The sequence below is a fragment of the Carassius gibelio genome, chromosome A1 (genome assembly GCF_023724105.1).
Source record: "Carassius gibelio isolate Cgi1373 ecotype wild population from Czech Republic chromosome A1, carGib1.2-hapl.c, whole genome shotgun sequence".
NCBI classification, from domain to species: Eukaryota; Metazoa; Chordata; class Actinopteri; order Cypriniformes; family Cyprinidae; genus Carassius; species Carassius gibelio.
Genome location: NC_068371.1, coordinates 4,791,770 through 4,810,464, shown reverse-complemented (window position 1 = coordinate 4,810,464; position 18,695 = coordinate 4,791,770). Strand labels below are relative to the sequence as shown.

The following is an 18,695-nucleotide window of genomic DNA, read 5'->3' as shown; positions in this document are numbered from 1 at the left end:
TTGCATTGAGCTGCATCTAGCAGTTTCTTGTGTGTGCATCCGCTCTTCCTTCTGTTTAGAGTGCTGTTGCTGCCTTGATCACACTGCACACAATTCTGTGATAGTTTAGTGTTATGTACTATTATAATCTACTATTTATTATTTTCAATGAGCTTTTATATTTATATTTTCAGTTTTAGTAATTTTTTACTAAATGTTTTTCATTATCATTTTTTATTTCTATTTAGCTTTTGTTTTTTACTTTAGATTTTTATTACTTAAGCTTACAAAATAGAGATTTGAAACAGAAAATTGACACAGATTTTTTTTTATATAAATATAAATATTTCATTTAAATTTGACATCTAATATTTATATTTTATGTTATTTAAGCTTATTGATTTCAGTTAAAGAAAGTAAAAAATAAAAAATCTGACTTTTAAAACAGAAACATAAGAAAATTTTAATCAGAATTCAAGCCAGTTATGCATGTGCTTTCAATCAGGTTTTTAAACATTGGAATTAATGTGTATATGAACTGCAAAATCTATAAAGATATTATATTTTATGATATAAATATATTTCTGTCAGTCTGAGGTAAGGTTTAAAGTAACCAACTGAAACAAGCCAAGAATTAGAAAAATGAGGCCTCATTTTGCCAAAAAAAAAAAACACTCCAGGTTACAAAACTGATGTTTAATTATTGATAATTCCTGTACTTTGAAGTACTTGTGCTCATACAAGTTGGACCAGTGTAGGTGCACCCTGCCTTCTTACCTTCCTTTCCTTTTTCCCGTTCTCTTTCTCTGTGTATTTTTGTGTGTGTGTTTGTTTATGTGTGTGTGTGTTTGTGTATGTGTGTTTGTTTTTGTGTGGGTGTGTTTGTTTGTTTTTGTTTGTGTTTGTGTGTGTGTGCGAATCAGATTGAAACCCCAATGTTGAACCTTGCAAAAAGGGTTGACCACTGGACGTGGGATCCTAATGAAGAGCGTAGACGGCAGGAGAAGTGGCAACAGGAGCAGGAACGCCTGCTGCAGGTACAATAGCCAGCTTGGGGTTTGTGTGAGAGAAGTGCGCACCTGCTCCTCCATAGAGACAACTTCTTCTGTTGTTGTGTTCTGGTTAGCTGTTTCCCATCTGTTCCTGTCTGCCCTTCACTTTCTCTCAAATCTATCACACTGTTTGTTGACTTGTGGGTAACTAGAACCAAACTTGTATGACTTCTTTCTTCTGTGGAATAAAAAATGAGGAATTTTTGAAGAATGTGTTGATTAGTTTTGTCCATGCAGTTACAATGAAGCATTGACTCTTTCAATTTTCATAAAGGTCACAAAAGCACTTGTGCATTTTATTTTTATTTTATTTTTTTGTTTCATACACTACCGTTTAAAAAATTTGTGGTCAGTAAGATTTTTTTTTAAATAAAGACATTAATACTTATTTAGCAAGGATAGATGAAATTAATCAAAAGTGACAGTAAAGACTTTACATTATTAAAAAATATATATATTATTTCAAATAAATGCTGTTCTGTGCTTTATATTCATCAACGAATCCTGAAAAATTGTATCATGTTCACTTTTAGTTTTTTAACATTGTTAAAATAAGAAATTATTTTTGAGCAGCAAATCCATATATTAGAAAGATTTCTGAAAGGTCATATGACAAAGTAATGATGCTGAAAATTTAGGTCCTACATTTTTCTTTTTAGTAAAAAAGAGGTATGTTCCTGAAAATATCAAGTAGTGTAACCATCAATTAAAAAATATACAAGAATAATAAAGTACAAATTATTATCCAGAATGTTTCCATGAATATACACAGTGAAAAAAAAAGATAAATATCAAGAAGTCTTCTTAGAGTTCCTCCATGTGACATAAACAACGCATAGCATAAAAATAACATGATTCATATTCACTGTTATTGTGTGGGAAAACAGCAGCCAGCACATTTTTCAGACTTTCTCCTTTTGTGTTCCACAGAAGAACGAAACCTGAAACAACATAAGGTTGAATAAATGATGACAGAGGTCAAAGATTGAAGTAATCCCTCTTTTTCTGCAGGAGAAATATCAGCGAGAGCAGGAGAAGCTGAAGGAGGAGTGGGAGAGAGCGCAGAGAGAAGTGGAAGAGGAGGAGAGGAGACACCATGAAGAGGTGCGTCTTCCAGTTGTTTCACATGACATTGGTCCTTAATAAACACTAATTAGTTCTTTATTTATAGGAAAGACAGATACTGGAGGAAACCGTGACCCCACTGACCCCTCACACATCAGGTTTATCATCCAGTATGGTGACAGAAGCTCCGCCCCCCACCCAGCCCTCGGCCCCATGTGACACCATTGTCCTCTCCTTGGCTGACTGGGAAAGGAAACAGGAAGTGCTGGAGAAGCAGGCGGACCAGAGTAACAGACACAGGTGGAACACATACAAAATAATATTCCTTTTCCAGCAGAATGGTTCTGATTCTGGTGATCCTTCTTGTGGCTCAGTGGTAGAGCATTGCTTTAGCAGCGAAAAAGGTTGAGGGTTCGATTCCCAGGGAACACACATAGTGGTAAAATAATGTATAGCCTGAATACACTATAAGTCTCTTTTAGCGTCTGCTAAATGCATAAATGTAAATGTATATATGGTTTATTGCCATAATAACACAGAACCTACAAAAAAAATCTAATTTTAACATCCACCTTAATTTTATTTAGAGTCTTTGGGCTATAAAAAGCTGACTTTGTCATAGGAAACCTGTCAAAGGAAAAAGTGTAACAGAAAAATAAAGATTCAAGCCTTGACTTTTCTGAAAGGATGTTTCAGTGTTAATTTAACCTTTAATTTTTAGCCCTGATCAAGTAAACACAGCAGCTCAGCAGAACGGTCAGAGAACTGAGCCTCAGGAGAGCCAAACAGCTACACCACAACTGCAGTTTATACAGGGTAAGACACACACACTTCATCTGGACCATGGAGCTCTTAAACAATGTCAAGGAAAGCCACACGTACAACATCAACAAAAACTAACTTTATTTGTGCCTTGAATTCACAAGTGTATATAACATTAATCTTATTTCCAGAAATGTTTTCAAACATAATTTTCAAGGTGAATTATAATATTTTATAATATTTTTTATTAATATTGTTATTATTAATTAATATAATATTAATTAAATATTATGACTTTGATTTGGAGGATGAGAGGTTTTAGAAATAACCAGTCTTCTACCAACATTTTAGATATTTTTAAAGCTAATATTTAAAATATGACATTTAATAATTATTAGATTTATATTTGGTTATAATAAGAATTCATGATATTCTAAATAATCATAACAATAGTTATTTAGTTATTTATATTTAATTTTATTATTTGTTAAATTAATTTTGTATTTATGAGTCATGTATTTTAAAAGTTTTTTTTTAGCTTTCATAAAAAATATATATATATATCGTTTCAAAACAAAAATGAATGACATTAATATTGCACAGATAAACATCTAAAAGGATCCTTTTCACAAATTCTTCCTGTTGTTTACGCCATGCTTGAGCTTGATTTGGAGGAAAAATGGCTTTTACAAACTTCTTATACAAATATTTTAGAAAACTTAAAACAATAATTTAAAAAAACTTTTAAATTTAAAATAACCATAGTAAACCTTAAAAAAGCAAATGCAAGAACATGTATTTTAATGCTTTACTCATCTGCCACAATAATGTTTGCATATATAGAAAACACACTGGATGCTCAATTAAAACAGTGAATTAGCAGACATGCATGATTTCTATGTGTGTTATTACAGATGGCTCTTGGAGCCATAAGACTAAAGAAAGGCAAGAGGATTTGAAGAAAACTGCTTCACTGGATCGTAAACAGAGTCCACCCCAGAGCCAGACCACAAAGATGAGGAGGTACGTGGATGTGTCTGTGGGATTGCATGCTGGCTTCAATACACACATGCGTGCCAAAATGTTGCTTGGCTTTGCTATGGCTGGAGGATGTTTTAAAGATCAGATCAGTATGAGGTTTATTTTTTTTCTGGCACATGGAACATTTCTGAATACGACTTGCTTTCACAGTTGTGTGTCTCTGTGCTTGTGTGTATGTGTGTGCGGCTGCTGGCAGGACTGGGTCGTGTGAAAATGTTTTAGGGACACACCCATCAAAATCACCCACACCTTCACAAGACACACCACCTCCATCACCCAGCAGGTATGAGCCTTCGCTCCAACACATACTCAATCACATGGAGACATGTGTGTGTGTGTGTGTGTGTGGAGCATTTCAGTAATAGGCTTTGAAAGCATTTGTGTGCTTCACTCAGACACAGTGACTGTGGTGTCATGCTGTCGAACTGACCTAGAAGATTTATCTACTTTAAATGCAAAAGTATCAGCTTAAAGGAATAGTTCACCCAAATATGAAAATGAGCTGAAAATGTACTCACCCTCAGACTATCCAAGATATAGATGAGTTTGTTTCTTCATCAGAACAGATTTGGAGAAATGTAGCATTACATCACTTGCTCAGCAATGAATGCTCTGCAGTGAATGGGTGCCGTCAGAATGAGAGTCCAAACAGCTGATAAAAACAGCACAATAATCCACAAGCTATCCACACCAGTCCATCAGTAAACATCTTGTGAAGTTTTTATCAGCTGTTTGGATTCTCACTCTGACGGCACCCATTTACTGCAGACTGCAGAGCATCCATTGGTGAGCAAGTGATGTAACGCTACATTTCTCCAAATCTGTTCTGATGAAGAAACAAACTCATCTACCATTTTGGATGGCTCTAGAGTGAGTGAATTTTGCATTTTCAAATGTAAATTTTTGGATGAACTGTTCCTTTAATGTATTCATTTGAAATGCAAAACAGTTGTGCCACCATAATTAGAAGCCATAATCATTGCTTTCATTTCAGGAGTTACATAATCATGCTAAATGCTCCCACAGTGTTGTTTATTTATATTGCGTGCATGTATTACATTTTTGCATTTGTTACCACTTTTAAGGTCTAGTTTAAAGACACGTGTATTAAAAATAAAACATATGTAAAAAAATATATATAATAATGTTGGTCTCAGACTTAAAGAACGCATTTTGACCTATTTTATACAATATTATCTTATTGTTGCTCTTCCAAGACTTGACAAGACAAGAAGGCTAGCTGTTATAGTTTCATTAGACATGAATATATGTCTTTGTATGGCGCCCTCTGCAGGTCAGTCAGTGGAAAGAAGCTTTGCTCCAGTTGTGCACATCCGTTGGGTAAAGGAGCAGCCATGATCATTGAAAGCTTGGGGTTGTACTTCCATATTCAGTGTTTTAAGGTAATGCTCATTTGTGTTCCTCTCTCTATATGTGGGTAATATCTACCTCCTCTTATATGAATATCTGATGTGTTCTAGTGTGGCATATGTAAAGGGTTACTGGGCGACTCAAGTGCTGGAACTGATGTCAGAATTCGAAATGGACTTCTTAATTGTCAAGAATGCTACATAAAATCAAGGGGTGAGTCTTAATGAGTTTTAATTGTATCTTAAACATGATCCTAAATGTGCAGGTTATTATAATTCCCCTCTTTTATTTACTGGGGTTTGTAAGATGAACAGAAAAAAAACCTGTGTTTAAAATCTGTGTTCTTAATGACATTAGGTTTTAATTATTTAACAACTTTCTTTGGCTATATGCCCTGTTGACTCTAGAAAATAAACTATTTAAATACTTCACTAGTTTAATAAATTAATATAAAAAATTTGAACATTTCTGTCAATTTCTACCACATTTCAAGTTATGTACTGTGTTTCGAAACATCTTGCTTTTATAGCCAGCATTTTATTGATCTTAAATTCACACAAGTAATTATTACTATTTATTTTATAATTACAATTCAATAATATTTGATATATGCACTTTGTACATAATTTGACAAAATTACAGTTTCATTAGAAGAGAAGAACAATAGAAATAGTGCATTCGAGGGATATTTGCATTGATATTTCTTATCATAATTCATATCAAGCTCTTCATCGACACTGTTACATTGATGGTCCACTGTTTGTTATTTATTTTTAGCAGTAAAAAACAAATACAATTTTAGGAGTAATAAAATATTTTTTAGTAAAGTCAAAATTTATCATAATTTTTTACAAATGTGATGATATGATTTTCTGGTACCCTTTCTGGTAACTATTTTCAACACAGTTTTAATGTGCTCCTTCCTTGCAGCTGCTGGCCAGCCAACAACATTGTGATGCCTCTGCACATCTCACACCTGAAATCTTAAACCATCCCTGGAACATAACCAACAACAAAAATGTTTATTCAATGTTTCCAACAGTTTTCCTTACAGCACAATCAAGCACACAAATGATGGCTTTTCCTTCTGGACTATTTGACTGTTTTTGCACCTTCTTGCTTACACGGTAAAGAATATTACAGCGATTACAGCAGTCTGTTCATACTGTGACAATAAGAAGTACTGGTAGCACTTTACCTCACAGTGGCCATGTTACACACATTTCAATAGCGATAAGGCCTGAAAATGCTTCACGCAAATAAAGATGTGCTTTCTTGCATTAATGTGCACTATCCAACCTCCGTACTAAAGGTGGTGATCGAGATAAATACCTGTGCCATTAACTCAAATAATATTTAGGTAGCCAAAAGCTACTAATATATACAATTTAGGGTACTAATATGTACCTTAAAAGTACTAATTTAGAGAGTGCATAAATGTTTATAAAAATCTAAAACCAAGATTGCAGAAATTGCAAGAACTGTTGCAGATATTTCATTTTATTAGATGTTTTAGCCAGTGAGATTTTTGGATGGCTTTTATAAGTGTGAAAATGACACCATACTTTAGTATGCACACTACTACTGCGTAGACAGAAACATCTGCCTTTGTGCACTTGTTTAGAGGATGTTTTTGGCCTAACAGCACTGACATGGAATTCTAAACTTGAACTACTATTGACTACATGTTGTTCAAGTACTTTCTTATGTAAATGCTTTGTAACATGGTGCACTGTAATGTAGAGTGAGACCGAATCCATGTCTGTTGTGGAACATGAGGTAGCACAAGCATCCAGTTTTCATTCAAGAACATGTGCATCTATTATTTTATGAGTGATTAATTATGTCAGTTTTTGTAAAGGTCTTGCAGGTATCTCACGTTGTTCTTATATGCTCGCCACTAACAGACGAAAGCATGATGTTGTGCGACTTTTAGGCCTATAGATGATTTGTCCTGAAGCCTTAACAGACAACACGAAGTGAATACAGAAAAGATTGTCCATCACTTTTATTTACTTGGAGTGGTTTTGATTGACAAGTTCTGTTCCTCCATTATCCTGTTTGATCAGTGAGGGTTTGATACTTTATTTGTGCAGTATTGTTTAAAACCATGGAAACAGCATGCTGCTTAAGGTAGATCTTACATTTCCATTTCATTCTTTTTCAAACTTTGTTATTAATATTTACGTTTTTGCTCTGCAGTTGAGTGGTGAGATTGCATGATCTCTGAAACTTTACATTACAATGTCCATGTTACACGTACATTACAAGCTAACAAATTAATAACATTAACTGCAAAGAAGCTCCACATAATCAGAAGTATATTATGTAATAAACACTGTAATGTAAAGTGTAATCCTTTTCTTTTAGCTTTTGAAATTATTCCGTTACAAACGGTTTAATGTGTTCTGTTGCCTTTCTCTCTTCTGCAATGTTGTGCCTTAGAAATGCGCTCCTAGATAATGTCTATGTCAGCCACCCTTGCATCCAAAGCTTCAAGTTACCAATGTGTATTGGTGAGAGTATTATGCATATGCACTGAGCACTCTGCTTTTACCCTTGTACTTTATTCGAACACCATGAATGTGCGAGCAAGAGATTTAATAATGAAACTCACACCCTCTGTAAGTTCTTCACTCATGTGCATTTAGACATGTACAATTATTAAATATCTATATTTATCTAAATCAACTGGAAAGGATTTCAATCCAAATCTCACCAAAATATCAAACTACAAGGACAGGTTGCAATTAGCAGCTGCTTTTTAACTTCTGTTTATGCTTTCTGTTAATATTTGAGATTTAAAGGCATTGTCATTTTAGATCCAGGGGGTTTTGACTGTTGCTTGTATATCGTTTGTTTTATTTTGTGGCAATGTTAGAATATGAACTGACCCAGAAGTAAGGCAATAATTACTGGAAAGAGTAGCCAAGGATGAGTGAGATGTGTGTGACAAATACTTTCATATTCTGTATTTATTTTAAAAATGAGCGATATAAGACAACCTACAAGACGCTGAAATGCAATGGCTTTTATAGCAAGTGTATGTTTTTAATAAACTGTAATAAACTATTTTAAATGCACTTGCATTTGACCCACATGCTTGTGTTTGTGAGTGCAATATGGTTGTATATATTCATGTGTGCAGTGTTTGTACTGTAAATCTTAATATTTAGCTGTATGTATCTCTTCCAGAAAAAAAGCAGTACACGATTACACTGTTAGCTGATTACATGACACTTTTTTTCTATCCAGCTTCATTTATTTCCATTTTAATCAAATCAATAAAAAATATATAAATCTAGTATCTCTCCAATTATATATACAAACTTTTTTGCATGAGGTTCTAAAAGATAAATGACATAAATGAGGTAAATGAATGGCACTATAGAGATCTATGCAGTGGGTTCTGAGGGTTTGAACTCTTTCAACACATGCAGGCGGTTGTTGCACAGTGAGTTTGGTGACCTCTTGACCTCTGTGTGAACAAGGTCAGTTCGTATGGAGCCTGGTCCTCTCGGAGACTGCTGTTGTCCTGTTTGTGGTCCGGGTTTGGGATAAGGGTGGGTTGTGTACTGTCTGGGTCAGGGACTGTCATCGTTTTGGAGCTGTATTGGGAAGGTGAACTGTTTGCTTTAGAAGATGACTCAATCAATAGAGATGCACGCTCCTGTTTGCGAAATTTAGCGCGTCTGTTCTGGAACCATACCTGAATAGAACAGAATAAAATAATGAATAAATACACTTAAAGGTGCTGTAGGGAACTTTTGTAAAAAAAATATATTTTTTACATATTTATTAAACCTGTCATTATGTCCTGACAGTAGAATATGAGACAGATAATCTGTGAAAAAAATCAAGATCCTCTGGCTCCTCCCAGTGTCCTATTGCCATTTGCAGAAAGTCATGCGCTCCCGGTAAAAAACAACCAATCAGAGCTGCGGTCCGTAACTTTGTTTGTGTTCAAAATGTAGAAAAATGTATATAATAAGCGAGTACACCATCAATCCATTTTCCAAACCGTGTTTTTAGCTTGTCCTGAATCACTAGGGTACACCTATAATAAGTGTTTATATTCAGACTATTTTAGATTGCTTCGGGGATACCGCGGCGGAGTACACAGTACCTTTGTGATTCTTCATAGACATAAACAGAGAGAAGTAGTTCCGGCTACGATGTTCTTCCGCAAGACGCAAGCAGTTCTGTTTATTAACCGCTAGAGCGTCAAAAGTTCCCTACCGCAGCTTTAAACACCTGACCCAATAAAAACCAGTTGACGTGATATTAACAATGTAATTATTTATTAAGTATTCATGCTTTCTTTCATTTGCTTGCTGCTAATGTTGAGGTCTTTTAAGAAGAATGATCAGTGCAGAGGCTCAGGTACCTGAACTCGAGCTTCCGTTAGGTGGATCTCCTGTGCGAGCTCCTCTCGCGTGTAGATGTCTGGATAATGCATCTGTGAGAACACGCGCTCGAGCGCTTTCAGCTGCGCGCTCGTGAAGATGGTGCGCACGCGCCTTTGTTTGCGTCTCTCCTGGACGCCTCGTTCATAAGCCAGAAGTTTGTGGTGAACTGGAAATTGAATGACATTTTATTTGAACACAATTTAATATATATATATTGTGTTTTACAATAAATAATTGGAGCATCTGTATACTCTACAACATGCTAAAGTTTTAGTAAGGTAAGGTTTTGAAATGTTTTATTTAAAATAAATAAAAATATTCCTGTGATGACAAAGAGTCGTTACTTCATTCTTCAGTGTCACATGCTCCTTCAGAAATCATTCTAATACGGTTATCTGGAATATAGCCTACAATATACATACAAGACGCTGAAGTTGAAGTGGCTTTTACCTAGTTTTACATAGCCTAATAACTATTGTAATATATATAATATAGATATATTTCTATCCCGCTTAATATATTTGCATTTTAATAAAATAACAAAATCAGTAACTGTAAAAGTCACGGGTGTCCCATGACACTTCAGAAATTATTTTAATATGAAATTAAAATAAATAAATGTTAAAAACTTGTTTTTATTTATAAATAAATCGTGCTTTTTAAAAATAAAAACGTTATTTGATGAATAAGAATTTTAAAAAAGAGCATTAATTTATTTATTGTTTTCAAAATGTAAACTCTTAACTGTTACATTTGATCAATTTAATGCATCCTTGCTGAATAAAAATATTAATATCTTTAAAAATAGCTAATAAAAAAACAAACTACCCAAAGCTTTTGAACATGAGACAAATATGAAAGAAAAAAAAAGGATTAGATTTTTTTCTGTAGTGAAAAGGTTGTAGTTGTCATGTTTCAAGTTAAAAATCTTAGCCAAATGCAAACAATTACATCCTTAATTAATTTGATATACTAATAATTCGGATTAAAGCAAGGACTAACCTGTTATGTAGTGTGAGGGTTGATGTGAACCATGCGCAATGAAATGGCAACTGGTCGTGTTTCCTAAATTGCACCTGTTGTATTGAAAGCTGAAGGGCTGACTGCAGGAGCTGAACTCTGTGGAGCGGCCAGTGTCCATCCCAGACTCGTATGCAGAGGAAGGCAGGTAACTGAACTCCATCACTATTGGTGCAGTCCTCGGAACTGTTCTTATGCGAGGGCTCCGTGGCTTTTATTAGCCCTGAAGTTCAGCTGATTAAGTCGTTCACTGACACGAGGCGGTGGTTCTCATTCTATTATGCTTTTGACATGTCTCTCCATCATCTCTGCCTCCACCTGCATCAGCCAGAAGCAAAATGATTGCAGCCTATACCTATTTTTTGTTTTAGAAATCTCTACAAACTTCCACAAATCACATATTCATTCATTCATTCATTTGTACATTTTTTTTCATAATCAAAAATTTTATATTCGGTTTTTAGGCTGTTTAATGGGGCATTTATATAGTTTATATTAGGCTACACACATTAATGGTTAATAGAATTACAATAAGCTAGAATTCCAGAAGATAATTACATATTAAATACATTATGCATTAATATTGATATTTCTCATAATGGCATATAATATAAAAATTGGCTAATTAGGGCATAAAACGTTCATCATTTATGAATTAATATTATAGTTTTAATTAAAGTCGAATAAACTGGAAATATACAAGCCTGGTATAAGCAGGGATTCACACTTTTCTGAACGTTGTTTCTTGTAGCCTAATTATCGTGGTTTTATGACGTAATCGGTATTTAGCTATATATATAATCAGTATCGTATTTATTTTAAGCAGTTTTGTTTATAGGCTTTCTCGCATTTATTTATTCTTATTTAGTTTTTCCCTTGCATGACATTTGACATGAACTATAATCAAAGAGTTATTGTGTGTGGTGTAAATGTGTATGTAGGTGGAAAGGAGAGACGAGAGATGATAGAGTGGGGTTTTTTTATGCAAATATCCACGCGTCTTTGTGTTCAACAAGCGAGTATCACGTTGAGCCGCTCAAAGGACTGGCGAGTGTGCAGGCCATCCATCATAACGTTATGAGAGCAACAGTCCCACACAAGAGCACCAGCTGAACAATATCCACAAGACTGTTAGGATTAGTCGTGTTCGGCTGGTGCCACCACAGCGCTTTTAAAAGGGACATCTGCGTACATGTGAATTTGCCACAGGCGCGTTCGAGCTTAACAATAGTTTTCCAATAATATCACATAATAAATCACATTATTTTGTTACAGATTGCATGAGATTATGATCCATCAAACTATCAGAATTGTTGCACTGAAAAGGAGAGTGATTCATTAATTTTTAATAAACGCTGAATTAGCTTAATAAATCTATTTTCACAGTCTGACCCAATGCTGGGTTGCCAAAATGACCCAGACTGTCTGAAAAAGTTTCATCTCATTAACAGATCAATGGTAGACGGACAATCCAGCTTGAACTGACTAAAGATAGCTTTGTCCAAAAATCTTAATCATACTATGTTTTTATGCATAGAAATCAATCGACAACGGTTTGAGGTAAAATAGACAAATAATTCTTATTTTTTTCTCGTGAAATTGCGATTTTACCATTTTACGTGCCCTAAGCAAAGTCAAAACCACGAGGTCCCAAAAATATAATTTTACTGTGAATTAATAGTAATGTGTATTTTATCAGTAATAAAATAAAGTTACATTTAAAATCTGTATTTACTTTTGAAATACACACACACACACACACACACACACACACACACACACACACAGTAGCTTTAACATCTGCATTTGAATGGCATTTAAGTAGTTTAACATTTGCATCAGTTGAGATTCTGACTTATGCAAAACCAAATATATAATGCACTGGTATAGCTAATCCACAAAAAAACTCCTAATTTCTAAAATACATTTGATTATTGAATAGCCTACTGTTAAATTGTAAACAAATTTAAGCATATAACCTATCTGATAACTTTTGATGACATTTCATCCAGGAGTGAAGATAACTAAATTCTAATTTAGCTCTTTTTATTTCAGCAGAAATGGCTGGCACACTTAAATTTCATTTTTTTTTCTTACAACAAAGTGATTATCTCAATGTTTACCTGTCTTTAGGCTCGTTTTGTAATATTTTTTTTATGCAAGATTAAAATCTTAAGGCTGCAATTCTGTATTTCACAGCTGGATTACTAGGCTAAAGATATCGAACTATAAAGTAATAAATCAGTAGGCTAATTAACTCAGGCACAATGACATGCACAAACTCAAGAATTCAGAATAAGCGAGTTTCTCACATATATAGCCTAAATTAAGATAGCCTATTTGAAATATATAATACAAATTCAACAAAATTATTTCTGAAAAACGTAAATTATGTCTGATTTTTATTTTAGCAATATAATAGTCTAACATTATTAGTAAAAATATGTTTAGCAAAAAACAAACTTTATTTATATATATTTTTAAACCTTGAAATTTGAGAAGCATATTCTTTCTACATCTAGTTTTCAATACTGAATTATATATTTATATATACCGTAATGTATTTAACTTGCATTATTATTATTTTTGTTGTTGTTGTTGTTGTTCTTTTGGTGGAACATGAAATTTCAAAGAATATGACCTACTGTTTACCAATTTTTTTTTCTATACTGTTTATCAAATGCTTACCGCTCAGCGCATACGCAAATACCGCGCGCCACCTACGTCATAACATCGCGCGCGGTTCTACGCTGAATGAAACGTGCGAGAGGATGCAGTGATAAACCGAGCTGTTTTGTGATATATTCAAGCTGTCAACATGAGGGATACTCCGCTGTCAAACTGCGAGAGGCTTTTTCTTCTAAAAGCTATAGAGCAGAAAAAAGTAATTTCACAATGTTGAATTTATGTTTAACATGCGATATCATTAGGATTACATACATTTTGATCATTGTTATTCTGCAAACCACATCTCTGTCTTAATCATATTTCTGTGTTCTGTAGCGCTTAGACGGGAGAGAGACATACGATTACCGGAATATTAAAATCTCTTTTGGATCTGATTATGGCTGCTGTAGCGTGGAACTTGGAAAAACAAGGTATCCGTTTATAGTTGCTTCTCTAAACCAACGAGTTCAAAGTCAAAACAAATAATCAGTTGCATGCTTTGTTTGTGTACTTCCGCTGAAAACCCATTCGTATCACTTCTTTTTCTTCCCAGGGTGTTGTGTCAGGTATCTTGTGAGTTGGTGCCTCCAAAAGATTCACGTCCCACAGAAGGCATCATGTTTTTTAATTTGGAATTGTCTCCCATGGCATCACCAGCCTTTGAGCCAAACAGGTTCACATTTATCTACACACAGTCTTGCAAATTATTCTTTCTTGTGTGTGTGGTTTCTTCAGTCCTAATCCCTGTGTGTTTCTCATTGTGTGTTCTGTAGACAGTCAGAGTTGTTGGTGACGTTAAACAGACAGCTGGAGAGATGTCTGAGGAACTCCAAATGCATAGACACAGAGTCTCTCTGTGTAGTTTCAGGAGAAAAGGTTATATGCACACTTGTCATGTGATAACATAGAGTATATAACATGCTCTACAGTTGGAAAGCTTGGATCAGTATGATTTTTGTAATGGAATTAATACTTATTTTGAGGATGCATTAAATGGATCAAAAGTTACTGTAAAGATTTAAGATGGTTACAGAAAAATCTATTTCAAATAAAAACATAACTTTTATTTCATTAAAGAATCCTGAAAAAAATAATGTAAAATATTTAAATATATATATATATATATATATATATATATATATATATATATATATATATATATATATATATATATATATATATAAATATATTACAGTTTCCCCAAAAAATATTTAAGCAGCAGAACTGTTTTCAACACTGATATTAAACAAAAGTGTTTCTTGAGCACCAAATCAGCATATTAGAATGATTTCTGAAGGATCATTACATTTTACATTTATTAATTTTATTCATTTAATCATCAATTTTTACCTATCATGTGTTCCCAGGGAATCAAACCCCCAACCTTGCGCTTGATCTACCAATTGAGCTACAGGAACACTAAAATTATATTTGAAAGTGTTATTTTAAAGTGTAATAATATTTCACAATATACAGTGTTTACTTTATTTAAAAAAACAAACAAAAAACAATAACTTTTGAACAGTGATATAATTTTTTCTCATACTAAAAACCAGAGCAACTCATTTGTCCCATGTTCCACATAAAGTGTCCCTTCACTCCCTGTATCTCTGTGAATGACAGGTTTGGCAGATACGGGTTGATGTCCATGTGTTAAATCATGATGGAAACTTGATGGATGCAGCCAGCATTGCTGCTATATCTGCACTCTCACATTTTAGGCGGCCAGATGTTGCTATTCAGGGACGAGATGTCACTGTGGTGAGTCATGAAACTGCAGAAACGTTGCCTAGGCTGTTTTTATATATATATGTGTGTGTGATTAGAAGGTGGATTTTATTTTCCATTAGTTATTTATGTCACAATTCTTTTCTTTTCTTTTTTTGATCAGTTCAGTCCAGAGGAGAGAGATCCTATTCCACTGAGCATTTATCACATGCCTATATGTGTCAGCTTTGCTTTCTTCCTGCAGGGGTGAGAAACATCACATGCACACAATCTCTTACAGCAACACAAATTTTACTGATCTTGTTCTGCATGCAAATGGAAAAACACACAATGCATTTGAGTTTGTTTAGTTAGTTTTGCTTTTCATAATTGACACATTTTGTGACATTGACAGACTCTCGCTGAATAATGACACTTATCACTATATTTAACTTCTATTATTCTACTGAACTGACTGGAGCTATTTCTGTCTTTTAAGAGTTTCTTTCCAGCAGAATTCAATGAATCATTGTTTCATCATTGTTTGCGTTACTTCCTTATTTAATACTGAGGAGATACTTTGAAAAATCTTTATTGTATAAAGCGCTTTATAAATAAAGGTGACTTGACTTGTAGCAAATACTACTACTATGTACTGAGTTTTATTTTGAACTTGTTTTGCCTTTTTGTTATGTTCTTGCTGTTTTTTGTTTTCAGTTGACATAAGAAATGATTTTTCTACATTCTTTGTTTACTTGTTATTTCTTCCGAAGCTCTTATTTGCTTGTGGACCCTTGTGAACGAGAAGAGCGAGTGAAGGATGGATTGTTGGTGATAGCCATGAACAAACATCGAGAGATCTGCTCCATTCAGTCTAGTGGAGGAATCATGCTTCTCAAAGACCAGGTAAGAGAATGTGTTAGTTATACATTTTTAGTCCAGTTTTATTTGTTTTTAGTTCATTTAATCGATTTATCATAAACATTTTGTTTTCTTTCAGGTTTTAAGATGCAGTAAAATAGCAAGTGTAAAAGTTTCTGAAATTACAGAGCTCATCAACAAGGCCTTAGAGAATGACAGAAAAATCAGGTTTGATGTGTGTGTAGTTTAAATGGGTCATATGATGTGATTTCAAGTTTTCCTTTCTCTTTGGAGTGTTACAAGCTCTTGGTGTATAAAGAAGATCTATAAAGTTGCAAAAACTAAAGTCTCAAACCCAAAGAGATATTCTTTATAAACGTTAAGACTCATCCAAGCCCTCCTAAAACGGCTTGTTTAGACACGCCCCCACATCTCTACATCACTATGTGGGAAGATTTGCATAACACCACCCAAATGTTCAAACAAACAAAGAAAGAAGGTGTAACTTTGACTATCGCTGTTGTACTGTCGCTACCATGTCGTGGAGACGCTGTGGCTGTGTGTTTCGTTGAAATAAACGCAAGTTTTGGCAACGCACTCGATAGATGGCCAATCAGAGCACACCTTGCTTTTGAGATCAATGAGCTTTGTAAAAATCAATGCGTTTCAGAAAGGCGGGTGATAGAGGAATAACAATAATGTACAGTACATGGAAAATAATGCATTTATTTATAAACCTTTAACTGCATAAACACATTGCATTACACCAAATACACAAAATAATGTTCTTTTTAGCAACGTCATATGACCCCTTTAATGTCTGTTTTTAATGTTTAATGTTGTTTGTAACCATTTAATGTTTTTTTTATTTTTTTTTATTTAAATTTAGATGTTAGAATTTGATCTTAAATTTAAAGGCTTTTATTTCAAATTAAAAGTCCTTCTATCACTCTTTCTGTCTTACAGCAAATATAAAGCAATTAAAAAAATAAACATTTATATATTCATTTATTTATTTATTTACTTTATAACAGATATGTATGTATGATTGTTCTTTTAGAAAGGAGGGTGGAAAGTTTGGCTTTGCTGAGTCCATGCCCAAAGAGCGAATCACAACCCTCAAGAGAGATGAAGTCCCGGTGGAGATGACAGATGTCAAAGAGACTGCCAATGACATTGTGAACAGCACAGAAACTACCACAGAAGCGTATCTACTGGCCCAGACAGATTCTTTAAAGATAGTTTTAGAAAAACTCTTGTTGATTGAGAATGTTTTAATATCTTGTTTAGAAATGCAGAAGTAGAGTGATGTCTCACTGAAGATGAATGACATTTTAAAGGGATATTGTCTATATATTGCTGTGCCAGATAAATTATTTTAACTGAGTATTACTCCTTGACCCCAAAGCTAGTGTTCCTTCTCCTGTTCTTGTTGGCATGGGAACTGCACAGATAGGTGAAGGCATCGTGAACTCATGGGCACTGGAAGAGGATGAAGAGGATGAATCTCAGACAGAGGACAGAAAAACAGGTACTGTGTCAGACGTGTGTTTTTGTGCTGTAGAGTAATTGTAGACACACTTCATATATATATATTTATTCTGTCTGAGAAGGAATTGTCTGCCAAAAAATTGATGTGTGTGTGCTTCATATATTCTGTATGTTGTAGGGACTACATGTTAAGAAAAGTATAACCTGACATTTTTGACATTGTGGGGACCATATGTGTGTGTGTATGTGTGTTACAGATGAAGTGATGTTAATCTCAGACAGCGAAGAGGAGGAAGTTGTCATTCTTCATGAAGAAGCTCAGTGAGTAATTTCATTAAATCTGTCCCCTTATCTCACTCATAAAAGTGCAACATACCCATATAATTCATTACGCAATGTGATATAACCAAATATAATCCTTTTTTTAAGGAAATCCACAAATACTTCTGGAGAAAAATGAACTTTGGTGCTGCAGAGGATAGAGACGATCATATCAGACTCTGATTCCACTGGACACTATTTGTTCTTTTTTTGTACAATAAAATGAAATGTGAAAATATGGAATTCTTTGTGTTTCGACTTACTAAAGAAAAGTTATATGCTGCATCCGAAATTGCATAATTCTTTAATAGATATAATAACCCTATGACATGGCGAATGTAGTGCATCCAGATTACATTCATCATACACACATTTGCACTATACAGAACTTACTCTTTTTTTTTTTTTTATGGTTGCAAAGTAATCACTTAATTAAAAAAGTTCCTACTGGAGTGCATGCAATTTTAGACTGCAATAGTAAATGTGAAGGAATTTAAAGGTGCAGTAAGTGATTTCTCTGAATCACAGAATACCAAAACACACTTCTAGCCTATCGCCATGTTCTTGAATTTGATGGTGGAGCTATCAAGATATGGGTGTTTGTTTGAGTGATTTCAAATATCAAGTGTTCCTCAGAAATTGCTTAGTGCTTTAAACAGGTAATTAAAGCTTCTGACCATGTAATTGAACAGAACTGCACTACATTTATGTGTGAGTCAGGTACAGGGATCGAATCCGCGACTTTGGACTTATAAACACCACGCGCTAACCAACCTAAAATCTGTCTCGAAGAGTATACTGCCTGCAGTATTGTCCTACCTACTTACAAAGTCTATCAATATCTTGTGTACTTTACTTGCAAGCATAGTTTTACCACGTTACTACGCATGCGTGAGATCATGACGCACGCCACAGGCATCAGCGGTGCTTTCCCGACAGAAGAGAGAAA

General features: G+C 34.2%; 3 protein-coding genes across 6 annotated transcripts in view; 2 read left to right on the top strand and 1 right to left on the bottom strand.

Moving 5' to 3' along the window:
- Positions 1–8,370, top strand: part of LOC127964573 (LIM and calponin homology domains-containing protein 1) — a 43,819-nt gene extending 35,449 nt beyond the window's left edge. For 2 of the 4 annotated variants that reach the window (XM_052564845.1, XM_052564911.1), the window contains 9 exons: positions 903–1,016; positions 2,043–2,135; positions 2,203–2,396; positions 2,818–2,912; positions 3,773–3,881; positions 4,096–4,182; positions 5,194–5,302; positions 5,381–5,483; positions 6,201–8,370. In XM_052564845.1, coding sequence (XP_052420805.1) covers positions 903–1,016; positions 2,043–2,135; positions 2,203–2,396; positions 2,818–2,912; positions 3,773–3,881; positions 4,096–4,182; positions 5,194–5,302; positions 5,381–5,483; positions 6,201–6,226 — 930 coding nt within the window. In that variant the 3' untranslated portion in view covers positions 6,227–8,370. Of the gene's footprint in view, positions 1–902; positions 1,017–2,042; positions 2,136–2,202; positions 2,397–2,817; positions 2,913–3,772; positions 3,882–4,095; positions 4,183–5,193; positions 5,303–5,380; positions 5,484–6,200 lie in introns of those variants that run through there. The other 2 variants (XM_052564979.1, XR_008155128.1) reach the window with 2 other exon arrangements.
- Positions 8,371–8,523: 153 nt separating this feature from the next.
- On the bottom strand, positions 8,524–10,862 carry LOC127977719 (paired mesoderm homeobox protein 2B-like). The gene is made up of 3 exons (XM_052582793.1): positions 10,784–10,862; positions 9,658–9,845; positions 8,524–8,979 (listed from the first exon to the last, which is right to left on the bottom strand). The coding sequence occupies exons 1-3, from the start codon at positions 10,860–10,862 to the stop codon at positions 8,698–8,700; spliced, it is 549 nt and encodes a 182-aa protein (XP_052438753.1). The 3' UTR covers positions 8,524–8,697.
- Positions 10,863–13,390: 2,528 nt separating this feature from the next.
- On the top strand, positions 13,391–17,989 carry LOC127964490 (exosome complex component RRP45). Its single transcript, XM_052564737.1, has 12 exons — positions 13,391–13,583; positions 13,703–13,797; positions 13,920–14,039; positions 14,140–14,242; positions 14,990–15,127; positions 15,258–15,340; positions 15,847–15,979; positions 16,074–16,162; positions 16,995–17,141; positions 17,347–17,465; positions 17,683–17,746; positions 17,855–17,989. The coding sequence occupies exons 1-12, from the start codon at positions 13,518–13,520 to the stop codon at positions 17,883–17,885; spliced, it is 1,188 nt and encodes a 395-aa protein (XP_052420697.1). The 5' UTR covers positions 13,391–13,517; the 3' UTR covers positions 17,886–17,989.
- Positions 17,990–18,695: the final 706 nt, after the last annotated feature.

Bases quoted from the DNA above. Each gene is read 5' to 3' on its own strand.
- LOC127977719 (XM_052582793.1), bottom strand. From the start codon at position 10,862: ATGGAGTTCAGTTACCTGCCTTCCTCTGCATACGAGTCTGGGATGGAC. The intron at 9,846-10,783 runs GTCAGCCCTTCA...TTCAATTTCCAG, and splicing joins CACAGAGTTCAGCTCCTGCA to TTCACCACAAACTTCTGGCT. The intron at 8,980-9,657 runs GTACCTGAGCCT...TGTTCTATTCAG, and splicing joins TAACGGAAGCTCGAGTTCAG to GTATGGTTCCAGAACAGACG.
- LOC127964490 (XM_052564737.1), top strand. From the start codon at position 13,518: ATGAGGGATACTCCGCTGTCAAACTGCGAGAGGCTTTTTCTTCTAAAA. The intron at 15,341-15,846 runs GTGAGAAACATC...TTTCTTCCGAAG, and splicing joins TTTGCTTTCTTCCTGCAGGG to CTCTTATTTGCTTGTGGACC. The intron at 17,466-17,682 runs GTACTGTGTCAG...TGTGTGTTACAG, and splicing joins GACAGAGGACAGAAAAACAG to ATGAAGTGATGTTAATCTCA.